This window comes from Pelobates fuscus, chromosome 12 (genome assembly GCF_036172605.1).
Source record: "Pelobates fuscus isolate aPelFus1 chromosome 12, aPelFus1.pri, whole genome shotgun sequence".
NCBI lineage: Eukaryota > Metazoa > Chordata > Amphibia > Anura > Pelobatidae > Pelobates > Pelobates fuscus.
The window spans coordinates 15,259,337-15,275,206 of record NC_086328.1 but is presented as its reverse complement, the minus strand read 5'-3'; the positions used below and the strand labels follow the sequence as shown (position 1 = coordinate 15,275,206).

General features: G+C 38.4%; 1 protein-coding gene across 1 annotated transcript in view; it reads left to right on the top strand.

Moving 5' to 3' along the window:
• CHST8 (carbohydrate sulfotransferase 8) overlaps window positions 1–15,870 on the top strand; it is a 321,896-nt gene that overhangs the window by 82,746 nt on the left and 223,280 nt on the right. The window contains exon 2 of the mRNA XM_063437661.1: window positions 523–750. Within this exon, the coding sequence (XP_063293731.1) occupies window positions 636–750 (115 nt within the window). The 5' untranslated portion in view covers window positions 523–635. The remainder of the gene's footprint in view (window positions 1–522; window positions 751–15,870) is intronic.

The window sequence follows — 15,870 nt, the reverse complement described above, 5'->3', positions numbered from 1 at the left end:
GCATCATCTACATATCTCAAATAGGACCTTGGGAAAAGTCTGCCTTGGGCACAATAATTATGAGAAATTATGTTTCCGCGTTCTCCCAGCATACCCAGCTCGACATGCAAATGAGCAAAGGCAGGCATCAGATATCACACTTCATTCTGAATTTCTTCGGGCACCATCAGCAATGGAGCACTGCTTTATATGCAGATTTTTATTTTTATTTTTATTTTTTTATCCAAAGCATACCTTTGGTTTAAAAAGTTCTGCTTAAAACAGTGCTTCATGCTTGTCAATGCTTGTGGTGTTTAATGTTGTAACAATTCAATATGTATTCTTGTTATGGAGGTGATGTGTTTTACATTTCTTGAATAATATAAGAAGAGCCTTAGAATGTCCGTCACATGCAGATAACCCCACCACCCCCCTTATATCTTTCATTCATAAATTGTCTCTGTGGATTCCATAGAGTTTATAATCAGCAGAAAATCAAACTATATCATTCTTTATAACCATAATGTGGTATTTGTTTTGCAGGTACCGCCATGAGATCGGGGGAGAAGATGAGAAAATGAGCGGAGAAGGGGCTTGGAGATTGCTGGCGAGGCTCATTTTCCCAGGAATGCACTGGATTGATTTAAGTGATAATTATGAAGCTGACGTGCATGTTCTCCTTCATTTTGCTATTCGGAGTAGCTGGGCTTATTGTATTCATCCACTTGCAAGATCCAGCAGAAATGGTTCATCAGCAGGGAGCAGCCCCAGGTTAGATCCAAAAACATTCTTCACATACTTTACGGGAGCATGCAGCTGGGGGTCCATAGCAATCTCCATGTAAATCTACAATCTAGCAATAACTCAGAGGGGATGTTTATTATAAAAGGGAATAGCAAATTATGGGTACCACACCACGGGACAATTTACTGGAGTATTTTTTTATTATTCCCCAAGTTAGCCTAATGCACACACTGCTGTATTGCTACTTTATCATGTTGGCAATTTTCAAACTGCAATCTTGCACCAATATATGTTGAGTTTAGCATGCATGCTTTAGAATGGACTTGACTTGATTTGGAGTGCTGGCCTATAGGATGTTCCAAAAAGAATGCCACGTTCAATGCATGTCTATTGAGACATAACCAATCTATATGAATTAATATATTGGCTGTGGGTTGTGTGAGAAGTCTATACAGTTTAATCCACCAGATTTTCTTTCTATGCTATATGCAAAGATGTTTTAAAGGCCTGCTGTTCTATTGGGGCATGTTGTGATTGCTCTGCTTATTATTAAATCTGGCTATGATAAGTACTGGTGTTTGTTTGAAAGAACTGTGTACTAGATGTATTTTTGGAGTTCTATGTTTTGGGTTCATTTGACTCGCCTTGCCTCATTTTAAACACTTCCAGATATTCTTGAGTAAGTATATATTGTCCAGTTGAAACTATATGTCATAAGGTTAAATACAAGGGGGCTTGATAATAAACAAGTACATTTGAAACTGCATTGGCTACCCTGTTAAAGGGACACTAAAAGGTCACCAAACCAACTTTAGCTTAATGAAGCAGCTTTGGTGTACAGATCATACCCCTATAGTATCGCTGCTCAATTCTCTGTTGTTTAGTAGTTAGTAAATCACTTTGTTTATATAGCCATAGTCACACCTCCCTGAATGTAACGTGGATAGTCTTTCTAAACCCTTCCCTGAATGTAACGTGGATAGTCTTTCTAAACACTTCCTGTAAAGAGACATCTAATATTTAAATTTCCTTTATTGCACATTCTGTTTAATTTAGAATGTATCTTCTGTTCTCTTGATAGCCTTCAAGACACTGCAGGAGCCTCCTGTGTGGGATTAGAGTTCAATTTACAGAGCAATGGATAAAAAAATTCGAAAGCAAGTTAACATCTGATTGAGACTGAAACTATTTTTTTTTTTTTTATGCAGGCTGTGTGTGTCACCGGCATGAAATGTGTGGCTAGGGCAGCGTAACCAGAAACAAGTGTTTAACTCCTAAATGGCAGAGAATTGAGCAGTGTGACTGCAGGGGCATGATCTATACACCAAAACCACCTTGTTTTGACGCCTAAAATGTCCCTTTAAGTAGTCACCAGTCTGGCATATTTTGTGAATAAGTCCCTGCGTAACCTATTTTATCTGATCTCTGAAATGTGTTACTTTATTATTATTATTATTATTATAAAATTTGTTAATGTGCAGACATGACGCACGTAGTATCAACTGTGGCACGGCGTTCACAAGCAATATCTCGATCAGTTACCTAGAGAACAGATGTTCTTTGAAGCCTGCTATCTATTTGCATTATCATCACTCTTCTTATTAGTATGGAGTAACTAAACAAGGCTGAGAGCCATTCGGTAAATATATTTTGCTAATATATCATTAGGGGAAGAAACTGTCACTAGCAATTTATAGTGGGTATCAGGTGTGAGAAGTAAAATCATAGAAAATATTGCAAGTCAAAAATGTAAAAATAAAGACCAGCAGTAAAGCTGTTTTCTGTAAATCTTATAGGTTAATCCTAGTTATATACCTAATATAAATGCTATTTACACTCCAGAAATTTGTAGCAGAGAAGGGAGGTTATGCCCCCTGGAAGATGATTAGAGTTTGTTCTTTTAAAGTTTTATTTGTATATAGCCATTCCATTCTTGTGTGACTGCAGGTGATGGATACATTATAAATCGATGGATTATTTTTAGGACACATAAAGCCAGGTTCTTGCTTGATATCCCATTGTACAGCGCTACAGAATGTTTCTGGTGATCTATAAATAATAAAATAATAATAATAATATCCTCATTATTGAAGGAATGAACGAGGACAATATAGTGATATTTTTTCTTGTAATTCCACATATGACCTTAAGAGGGCATGAAGCATAATTTGCAGACAATCATGTTCTCAAGAAACTCCAGTAATGTTAAACTTATTTATAGATATGAATTTATATTTCCATATCCGGTTGTCTGTTTCTAATTTATTTACCAAAATATGCAAAACTATGTGATGTCCTTATTCGTGTTGGTAAATATGAATTATTCAAACCCAGTGATTAAGCTGAATGTTTTCTGTACTGTTACAATGTTTCTATACCCTATGAACGTCCATTGCTTGTGTTAGTGTAGCTGCACGGTTACGGTCATTTGCCACCATCTTGGTTCCACAGGTCTCGGTACGAGTGTGTCCAGGTAGCACACCCCAGGCTGTTGTAGGACCTCCAATCCCATGATGCTTTGCTGTGGCAGCTTGCCATGCCTGAGTCCAAAATGGCCGTCTGTCTATTGTTCTGCCTACACAGTCTAAACAAAAGGCTAGCTTATAAATACAAATTAATAGCTTTAACAACACCAAATGTGACTTAATTATAGTTGGCTTTGTGTTCTCTTTCATTAAACAAAAAATGTTTAAAAAGGGGGGGAAAAAATCAAATAAACGGTGTCCACTTTTTCTTTTAAAAAAATCTTTTTAAGAAGGAAAGTATTTGAGGACTTTCTGAGTGGGTCACTTCGTGTGTATCAGCCTTCGATGCCAGTGAGTGCCCAGAAGAGCCCCTTATGCTGCTTGCATGTGAAAAAGCAGCTTATAGAGATGTCTTAAGTAATGCTTCCGTTATTTCCCATCAGTGAGGCAGTCCTGACAGTGCCTGTTTGTGTTGATTTGTAACTATTCATTTATCCGTCCCCCGTTCTTCACATTCCAACCTAATTGTGATGCTGTTCCAAGAAAGCAATATAAAAGTAATTTTCCACAACATTAGTTACAATTTTCTTGTGATCTTTCCAGTGAAACAATCCCATCCTGTTGGCATCTGCGAGCATATAAACTTTGATTGTATTTATCCATAGGAAACCAATTCTTGCAAAGTATATGTGTCCAGTGAACGCCGAGGCGGAGCCTCTCCTGACTGATAAACCGTTCTCCATAAAGATCGTATTCGTGCTAAATGCAAACGAAATCTGCAGAACAGGGACGTGTTTTTCATTTAGGTGGACCGCTCACAATACTAGTTTCGATCCCTGATTAATAATTTAAGGATTTAGAGATTTTTTTTTTTTTGCAGGTGGGTTGAGTACATAGATTTATACTTGGATGTGATGGAACCCGACAAGCATTTTTGCTACCACTAGTTGAAATGGTTTAACCCCTTAATGACACAACTTCTGTAAAAAGGGAATCATGACGGAATATATCCGTCGTCTGTCCTTAAGGGGTTAAGGATCAGTTTCAAGAATTGGCATAATACTGATATTATAAAATTTAAAATTTATGTGTATTTTTGCTCTTTGGAAACAGCCACTTTTAATTATTTTTCATTCGAAGCACCAATTATTTGCTTATTACATGCACTGTTTGAAGGTCTGAAAACATCCTATGAAATAGCTTCTTTAAATATTGTTTTTCAATACCTTTGTCTTCCCCTTGGCTTTACAGGGGTTAATTTCTATTTAATGCTAAGGAGCAATTTATTTGGTGTTGATTTTCTGCCAGTTCTTCGTACAAGGGTTAACTACCCTCTTGCCATTTGCAAACAGGAAGGTTTCCCCACCCCCCCCTGTTTTCCGGTAATGGTAATTGAGTTGGAGTGTCCGCAGCAATCATTCTGTGTGGAAAGATCATTATTCATCATTATGGATTCTAGCACTTGCAACACATTCCGTTTCCTGTAAGAGAAACCAGATACAAATTGTTCGCAAATAGATATTTTATAGCATCACTCTTTACTTGCGCACACCTTCTTTTGATTAAAGCAGCACTGTGACGGCAAGCTATTTTGACCTTAAAAATCATTTTCATTAGCACTCTGGACTTTCTGGAGCTAATTAGTTCTCAAAATGATGTCACTTTGTATCACCTTGTTTCTATCTCATGCATGACATAATGAATTGGGGCTCCTTGGATATCTCACTGCTTGCTCACATAATAATACATAATGAATTGGGGCTCCTTGGATACCTCAATGCTTGCTCACATAATACATAATGAATTGGGGCTCCTTGGATATCTCAATGCTTGCTCACATAATAATAATACATAATGAATTGGGGTTCCTTGGATATCTCAATGCCCGCTCACATAATAATACATAACAAATTGGGGCTCCTTGGATACGTTAATGCTTGCTCACATAATAATACATAATGAATTGGGGCCCCTTGGATATCTCAATGCTTGCTCACATAATAATACATAATGAATTGGGGCTCCTTGGATATCTCAATGCTTGCTCACATAATACATAATGAATTGGGGCTCCTTGGATACCTCAATGCTTGCTCACATAATAATACATAATGAATTGGGGCTCCTTGGAGATCTCCATGCTTGCTCACATAATAATACATAATGAATTGGGGCTCCTTGGATATCTCAATGCTTGCTCACATAATAATACATAATGAAGTGGGGCTCCTTGGATACCTTAATGCTTGCTCACATAATAATACATAATGAATTGGGGCTCCTTGGATACCTCAATGCTTGCTCACATAATAATACATAATGAATTGGGGCTCCTTGGATACCTCAATGCTTGCTCACATAATACATAATGAATTGGGGCTCCTTGGATACCTCAATGCTTGCTCACATAATAATAATACATAATGAATTGGGGTTCCTTGGATATCTCAATGCCCGCTCACATAATGCATAATGAATTGGGGCTCCTTGGATACCTCAATGCTTGCTCACATAATAATACATAATGAATTGGGGCTCCTTGGATATCTCAATGCTTGCTCACATAATACATAACGAATTGGGGCTCCTTGGATACCTTAATGCTTGCTCACATAATAATACATAATGAATTGGGGCTCCTTGGATACCTCAATGCTTGCTCACATAATAATACATAATGAATTGGGGCTCCTTGGATATCTCAATGCTTGCTCACATAATACATAATGAATTGGGGCTCCTTGGATACCTTAATGCTTGCTCACATAATAATACATAATGAATTGGGGCTCCTTGGATACCTCAATGCTTGCTCACATAATAATAATACATAATGAATTGGGGTTCCTTGGATATCTCAATGCCCGCTCACATAATGCATAATGAATTGGGGCTCCTTGGATACCTTAATGCTTGCTCACATAATAATACATAATGAATTGGGGTTCCTTGGATATCTCAATGCCCGCTCACATAATAATACATAACGAATTGGGGCTCCTTGGATACCTTAATGCTTGCTCACATAATAATACATAATGAATTGGGGCTCCTTGGATATCTCAATGCTTGCTCACATAATAATACATAATGAATTGGGGCTCCTTGGATATCTCAATGCTTGCTCACATAATACATAATGAATTGGGGCTCCTTGGATACCTTAATGCTTGCTCACATAATAATACATAACGAATTGGGGCTCCTTGGATACCTTAATGCTTGCTCACATAATAATACATAATGAATTGGGGCTCCTTGGAAATCTCAATGCTTGCTCACATAATAATACATAATGAATTGGGGCTCCTTGGATATCTCAATGCTTGCTCACATAATAATACATAATGAATTGGGGCTCCTTGGATACCTTAATGCTTGCTCACATAATACATAATGAGTTGGGGCTCCTTGGATACCTCTATGCTTGCTCACATAATACATAATGAATTGGTGCTCCTTGGATACCTCAATGCTTGCTCACATAATACATAATGAATTGGGGCTCCTTGGATATCTCAATGCTTGCTCACATAATACACAATGAATTGGGGCTCCTTGGATATCTCAATGCTTGCTCACATAATACATAATGAATTGGGGCTCCTTGGATACCTCACTGCTTGCTCACATAATACATAATGAATTGGGGCTCCTTGGATACCTCAATGCTTGCTCACATAATACATAATGAATTGGGGCTCCTTGGATACCTCAATGCTTGCTCACATAATAATAATACATAATGAATTGGGGCTCCTTGGATATCTCAATGCTTGCTCACGTAATAATAATACATAATGAATTGGGGCTCCTTGGAGATCTCAATGCTTGCTCACATAATACATAATGAATTGGGGCTCCTTGGATACCTTAATGCTTGCTCACATAATAATACATAACGAATTGGGGCTCCTTGGATACCTTAATGCTTGCTCACATAATAATACATAACGAATTGGGGCTCCTTGGATACCTTAATGCTTGCTCACATAATAATACATAATGAATTGGGGCTCCTTGGATACCTCAATGCTTGCTCACATAATAATACATAATGAATTGGGGCTCCTTGGATATCTCAATGCTTGCTCACATAATAATACATAATGAATTGGGGCTCCTTGGATATCTCAATGCTTGCTCACATAATAATACATAATGAATTGGGGCTCCTTGGATACCTTAATGCTTGCTCACATAATAATACATAATGAATTGGGGCTCCTTGGATATCTCAATGCTTGCTCACATAATACATAATGAATTGGTGCTCCTTGGATACCTCAATGCTTGCTCACATAATACATAATGAATTGGGGCTCCTTGGATATCTCAATGCTTGCTCACATAATACACAATGAATTGGGGCTCCTTGGATATCTCAATGCTTGCTCACATAATACATAATGAATTGGGGCTCCTTGGATACCTCACTGCTTGCTCACATAATAATACATAATGAATTGGGGCTCCTTGGATACCTCAATGCTTGCTCACATAATAATAATACATAATGAATTGGGGCTCCTTGGATACCTCACTGCTTGCTCACATAATAATACATAATGAATTGGGGCTCCTTGGATACCTCAATGCTTGCTCACATAATAATAATACATAATGAATTGGGGCTCCTTGGATATCTCAATGCTTGCTCACATAATAATAATACATAATGAATTGGGGCTCCTTGAATATCTCAATGCTTGCTCACATAATAATAATACATAATGAATTGGGGCTCCTTGGATATCTCAATGCTTGCTCACATAATAATAATACATAATGAATTGGGGCTCCTTGGAGATCTCAATGCTTGCTCACATAATAATAATACACAATGAAGTGGGGCTCCTTGGATACCTCAATGCTTGCTCACATAATAATTCATAATGGATTGGGGCTCCTTGGATACCTCAATGCTTGCTCACATAATAATTCATAATGGATTGGGGCTCCTTGGATACCTCAATGCCCGCTCACATAATAATACATAATGAATTGGGGCTCCTTGGATATCTCAATGCTTGCTCACATAATAATACACAATGAATTGGGGCTCCTTGGATACCTCAATGCTTGCTCACATAATAATACATAACGAATTTAGGTTCCTTGGATACCTCAATGCTTGCTCACATAATAATACTTAATGAATTGGGGTTCTTTGGATATCTCAATGCTTGCTCACATAATAATACATAATGAATTGGGGTTCCTTGGATATCTCAATGCTTGCTCACATAATAATTCATAATGAATTGGGGCTCCTTGGATACCTCAATGCTTGCTCACATAATACATAATGAATTGGGGCTCCTTGGATATCTCAATGCTTGCTCACATAATACATAATGAATTGGGGCTCCTTGGATATCTCAATGCTCGCTCACATAATAATACATAATGAATTGGGGCTCCTTGGAGATCTCAATGCTTGCTCACATAATAATACATAATGAATTGGGGCTCCTTGGAAATCTCAATGCTTGCTCACATAATAATAATTCATAATGAATTGGGGCTCCTTGGATATCTCAATGCTTGCTCACATAATACATAATGAATTGGGGCTCCTTGGATATCTCAATGCTTGCTCACATAATACATAATGAATTGGGGCTACTTGGAGATCTCAATGCTTGCTCACATAATACATAATGAATTGGGGCTCCTTGGAGATCTCAATGCTTGCTCACATAATACATAATGAATTGGGGCTCCTTGGATATCTCAATGCTTGCTCACCTAATAATACATAATCAATTGGGGCTCCTTGGATATCTGAATGCTCGCTCACATAATAATACACAATGAATTGGGGCTCCTTGGATATCTCAATGCTTGCTCACATAATACATAATGAATTGGGGCTCCTTGGATATCTCAATGCTTGCTCACATAATAATACATAATGAATTGGGGCTCCTTGGATATCGCAATGCTTGCACGCTTAATAATAATGAAGAAATTACCCTAGTGACTTGCTATATCTTTTCTAATGGTGAATATATCATGTCATGCAGACGTTAACCATACTTATCATTCGCTATTAAGAGTTGAGAAGTGATCTTCTCATTGTGATAAATTAGCTTACTCATCTCTCCACCACCTGGTGCAAAACGAGTTGTAGGCCAAAGAAGTGATTGAGCAATTTAAACTGTGTTCTAGGTATCTACAGAGTTTGCCGAATTTTAAGATCTGACGTTCATTCTCTAGGTGACCAGTTACTTCTTGCTCTCTATGAAGCACTGTGTAAACTACAGACCATTAACTATGATCTGTTAGTTATTATACTAAGTTATATACCAGGTGCATTATTATTAATATTAAATATACTGCAGAACCTGCTAATATATATCATTTTGTACAATATCAATTCAGCTTATCCAGCTCAATAATCCCAGTTTGACTATAACTGGAATTAGCTGTAATAGCTCACATATCACGGACTGTTGTGAACTTCCATTTGAAAGATACTACTGTATCCATATAGAGACATTTTATATCACTAAGTTATATATGTTTTTATACTTTATTTAGTAATTACATTATGTTTTTTAACATTAAGGTATACATCTGCATAGATTAATATTGTTCATTACCTGTTTTTACAAGCTATACATTGTCTGTTTAGCACTGCATAATACTCCTTCAATTTAAAGGCCTGAAAATTTATTGGATGTTATCTGATACTTTATTTTTTCATTGCACTTAAAGGGACTTTTTTGCGGAGTTCTTCTTTTAGTTGAGAGGTTTTTCCTTTAGCCGTATTTTATACTCTTATATTAAGGTCCATATTTGGACCTTATCTTCTTATTTCTATTGTGTAATGTCTGTATTACTTCTTGTATGAGATGCAACCACATAAATATCAATTCTTCTCCGAATTTGAAAGTCGTGTGTGGGCAGGTCCTGTACCATATCTTATGACCAGTGTTGGGAAATTTGAATATCCTTGCTCTACTGAAAATATGATAATTATTCATTGCCGCCAAGCTTACCTGATGGAAAAATCTACAGCATGAATATTTTAGAGAAAAAAAATAAAAATACATTTTACATTTGAAATCGAAATCAGTGTGCTTGTAGCCAGACGTCCCTGGGACTTGGCTACCTCACCTGCTAGGAAACGGTTGTGAGTGCAGAGCTTAAATAAGTTAGCAGGCTCATAGTGCAAGCAATCCACAAGCATTCAGGCCCACTGTTGAATGTTAATTAGAGGGGCTGACATACCGCGCTGGACCTGCTAATGAGGAGAGCAAGAAACATACACACAATTAATCCTTCTAAATCCTTTTAGAAGATAACGTTATGTGGAAACAGTAACCGCATCCTGATATTCTAGAGTTCTGCAAACGAGACTGGTCTGTCCCTGTGAAATGGGGACTGACTCCATGATTTATTTCCTGTGTGATAGTTTCATCACTCTGAACAGTCTGAACAGGTATAGACAAAAAACGAAATCCTCACCTACTGTAAAGCTACAATCCAGTGATGCTTTCTTGGCCCTAAAACAGCACTTTCATCGGCTGGGGACTTTACAGAATTCGCAAAATCCCAAACTTGACACCACCGCTGGTAAAGGCAGGTAAAAGTGAGATTTACTTACCTGAACTTGCCCCTCGTGGGTGCCGCCATCTTCCTCCTGCTGGTCACTATCAGCTCCTAGTGCTGAAGCCGACATAACTGCTCGCGCATGTTCAATAGTACAGTATTGAAGTCTGTTGAGCATCCTGCGAGATCCTTCATAGACAGAACCAATTCCCTGCAGCTGTCACTAGTGACTGCTACGGCATTGACCCTTCTAGATGGCCGTAGCTCCACGGAGGAAATATACAGACACAAAGTAGTTCTTTGTCTCGGTGTATGTTTGGATTGGGTTGGAATTTCACTGAAATGAGAAATGAGAAGTTCAGACAGATTCTATCTTTCTGAAATATAAATATTTTTCAGCTGGAGATCTACCTTTTGTCCACTTCTGGTTTAATGTGTTACAAGATGCTCCTCCGTTTAGACAGATACTTTTGCATTAAAGTAATTCTAAGCATTTTGGTTTTCTTTTGCAAAAGTCTGCATTCCCATACTTGGACGACACAGCATTAAATAAATTCTAAATGGTACCAGTGCCTCTGAGATCGAGGGGGTGGGTCTATCTATCATTAATATAAATGTTCAGCTCCAAACATTGCTCACAAAATGCCCAATGCATACTTTTAACATTGAAAGATCAAACACGTACTTGTTAGCAAAACATCCCACGTTAACAGGTTTAAGGGACTGCAGCAATAAAGTTGATGTCTCCTATTTAGGCGATACCTGTCACTCTGTGTCTGCATTGCAATACTTTCTGGTTTTTCTAAGTAATGGCCTGACCAGATTGCCACACAGACGTACAGAATGAACCACATCAGACAGAGTTCTTTCTTGGGAACAGTTCATTTACACCAGCTATTGATATATATGTCATATTATCTGCTTTAACATACTTGAAGATGATTTATAAGCGCTATTATTCTTGTTTTTTTTTCTCCTGCTTCTGAGCCAGTGAGATATTTGTGGTAAGTATATGAAAAGAAAATGAGAATCCCATTTAGCTGTAGTACACGTTTGTTTTTGTTTTTTATTTTTTGCAATTACACATTTATCACTGAACCGCTGCATTGCAGTTGCCTTCGCTCTGCGTTACTGTGTAGAACACAAAACTTTTTTGCATAAGATAATGTGAGAAAGTTGAAAGAGGGCAGCTCTTAGTCTTTGTGACACACAGCTCTGCTTTTATATCCTGACAACCGTGGCTTCATAAATCTTTACACTTCAATGCTGTGTACATGTACATAAATCCCTCCCGAAATGGACTCCGTCTATACCTCCAGCTTTAAAAGGCTTTATCATAAGACGCATGAGTGCTGCAGATAAGACTACCAAGCAATTTCTTCAATCCCTCTTTGTTCCATTACAAGGAGTTTGATTTCATTAGAATATATTAGGCATGTTTTAAGCACACAGAATGTGTGTGGATGAACAGGTTAGCCAAGTCTAACCCGTCTCACAGTGGTCTTCTGGGTTGTGGCTTTTTGTTTTGTTTGTTTTTTCTTATACAGTCTTTTAAAGGGAATGTTCATTTTCCAGGATTTTAATACTATGTTTATTTATCCCCATATGTCTAACAAATATATGTTTGAGGCATCAGAAAAGTAAAATTAACTGTAGAATTCAACTCCACTTTATTTACCTCCATCCTGGATCGCTGTTCCTCCATCAAGACGTGCTGTCAGTCATTGTTATAACCTCCGCCCTTTACGTCATTGAGCAGGGTATGTAATAGTGAAGGAACTGAAACATTGTCTTCTTCTCTTCCAATGCAATGTGAGCCTTCGATGTGCAAAGACCGCATCAGATTGTGATATAAATTACAAAATCTTTAATATTCATTAAAATAAATAAATAAGAGCGGAACATGAAAACAACGTTAATACAAGCCATAAGTGATCAGCAATATTTTAGTTAGTGGTGTCATTGCCACATGAGTGATAATTCCACTGTGATGGTTTTGGTTTTTCCCGCAGATGTATCCATATCTTCATCATGCTTTACAAGTCCATCAAATCCAAATTTTTACATATCTATTGAAGCTGCTAATCTCAAACTCAGAAAAGGCAACTTTATCTTACTTCCAGTTGCGTGACAAAAAGGGGAAATGAAAACCTTCCTGATTCCAAATTGGGAGTGGGGTTTCTCCTTGAATTAATAAACTGTTCGCATGTTTTTTTAAATAACTAAAGACCTGACAAAGTGTGCTGGATATGAGATTGTTATAGCAGACCATTTAGCATAATAAAATAATTAGTGATGTCGCGAACATAAAATTTTCGGTTCGCAAACCGCGAATGCGAACTTCCGCAAATGTTCGCGAACCGGGCGAACCGGGCGAACCGGGCGAACCGCCATAGACTTCAGTAGGCAGGCGAATTTTAAAACCCACAGGGACTCTATCTGGCCACAATAGTGGTTGAAGGGGGGGGGGCCCACTCTCCTTCCCCCCCCAGCCCCCACCCCTGGGCGGCGGGTGGGGGCCATAAAGATAATGTGGGGGGGACCTACTGTCCTCCCCCTCTCCGGCCCCCACCCCTGGGCGGCGGGTCGGGGCCATAAAGATAATGAGGGGGGGACCTACTGTCCTCCCCCCCTGGCCCCCACCCCTGAGCGGTGCGTGGGGGCCCTAAAAATAACAATAAGGGGGGGAACTATTGTCCCCCCCCGCCCCTGCCCCTGAGCGGTGGGTGGGGGCCCTAAGAATAACAATAAGGGGGGACCTATTGTCCCCCCCGCCCCTGAGCGGTGGATGGGGGCCCTAAAAATAATAAGGGAGGGGGACCTATTGTCCGGCCCCCGCTGCTGAGCGGTGGCTGCTCACTGTTTAATAGACATGCCCCTACTTACGGTATTGCGAGTAGGGGCACAATTTACTAATACTAAGTAATTTTTACTTAGTATTAGTAAATCTGGCAACAAAAAAAAATAGGGGGCGGATCGAACATCGCATATGTTCGCCATCCGTGGCGAACGTGAACACGCTATGTTCGCCAGGAACTATTCACCGGCGAACCGTTCGGGACATCACTAAAAATAATCTCTCGCCAAGTGAGGGATAACGGTATAACATAATAACATACTGTATTTGTGAGGTCAGGAACCCTCTAGAATAGTGGATCTCAACCCAGTTCTCAAAACACAGCTGCTGTCCAGTACTCATAACTCCATCCTCAACACGAGCCCCTTATATTGGTGAAGGTCTTAAGCGTCCTAAAATATGTTAGCAGTGTTTAGATCCGTACCTAGCAATATGCTGGTTATCACTTACAACTTTAATTTTCTAAAGTGGTGAAAAAGCTGAATTCCAGGGGGATTTATGGCATGTAACCTCTTCTGCTTCCTACTGGCCTATTGTGTTAAAATATTTCTGTAAGTTCGTACAGTGTAGCTAAAAAATACTCTGTGTACAAAAGCTCAACTTGCCAAGAAAAGGTTCTACAAACCTAAACCATGCATAACAAAGAGGGAAACCAAGGAAACTAAAACCGTCGGGATAGGTCAGACGAGGTCAGCCATCATGGCACTTAATGCTCGCTACGTAATCTATTTGGAACCAAACCTGATATAATGGATCTGACCCACATCTATTTGGTTTTACCAGTTATCTGAGGGTATGTGATGCCCTTCAAATAGCTACTGAGTTAGGATGGAAACCGTAGGTGAGGAATAGAAATGCTACTCCGAGATTCTAAAAATTGGATTTATTTATTTATACACTCTATTAAAGTCGGTTGGAAGAAAAAAACAAAACAAGAAAAATAGTCCCAGTGATAAGAAGTGTTCGTGTAGAAAACAATTTGCTTATCTGCAGCCCATATATATTAATGTGCTACACCAGAGAATATGTCTTGATGTGTTTCGTATCAAGGGATACTTCATCATAGCATGTCAGTGGTGCAGGCACTTTGAAATTTAAAGGGGCATCCTCGGAGGGTGAATAATTGATTGTAAATGTTTTAAAGGCAAGTAGCCGTAATAAGTAAAGTGGCTGGATTTATATCTACCAGTGTTTCAAATTCCTAAGCGATTGTTGCAAATAACTCTGCAGCATAATAAATAATTTAAAAATCAATGGAAACACACATTCGGTGTGGATTTGTAAATAAATGGTCGTGAAAACCTGCATAGGGAATAAGTATGTTAAATCTTTATTGCTGAAATATGAAATTAATGTAGTTTGATTGACCCTTCTCCTGTTTTTTTAATTGCAAAATGTTACCTGATAAAGAGTCCAAATAGCTACCAAGCTAGGGCCATAAACATGTTTCTGTATTTAATAATTGCCGCTCAATAATACTACTATCCTGTCTCCCAGAATCACTTCTGATTGTGTACAGAGATGAGTGATGCCATATTCTGGGGGTAGAATTAGGGGTAGATTTCACTAAACTTTAAAAAAAAAAAAAATGGATAATGAACACTAGGGACACTGTAAGCACCAAAGCAACTTTAGCTTAACCCCTTAATGCCCAAACTTATGGAATCATGACATGTCACACATGTCATGTGTCCTTAAGGGGTTAATGAAGCTGTTTTGGTGGATAGATCATGCCCCTGCAGTCTCACTGTTCAATTCTATGCCATTTACAAGTTAAATCACTTTGTTTATGCAGCCTTAGTCACACCTCCCTGCATGTGACCTACACAGCCTTCCTAAACACTTCCTGTAAAGAGTCATCTAATGTTTATACTTCCTTTATTGCACAGTTAGTTTTAATTTAGCTTTTCTTACCTCCTGCTCTGTTAATAGCATACTAGAGTCTGCATGAACCAACTGTGTGTTGAGGTTCAATTAAAAGAACATGAGATAAAGTTACACACTGCTGTATCTGCTTGAAAGTGTAACTTTTTTTTTTCCAAAAAGACTGTGTGAGTCCCAGCCCCAGGGGTTATTTAACTCCTAAATGGAAGAAAATTGAGCAGTGAGACTTCAGAGGCATGGTCTATGCACCACAACTGCTTTATTAAGATAACATTGTTTTGGTGACTATAGTATCCCTTTAAGCATTTCAATTTTATTTTATGTTGGTTATGACTCATACTATAAATATAAGTATTACATTAGTACTATTAGAACACATAC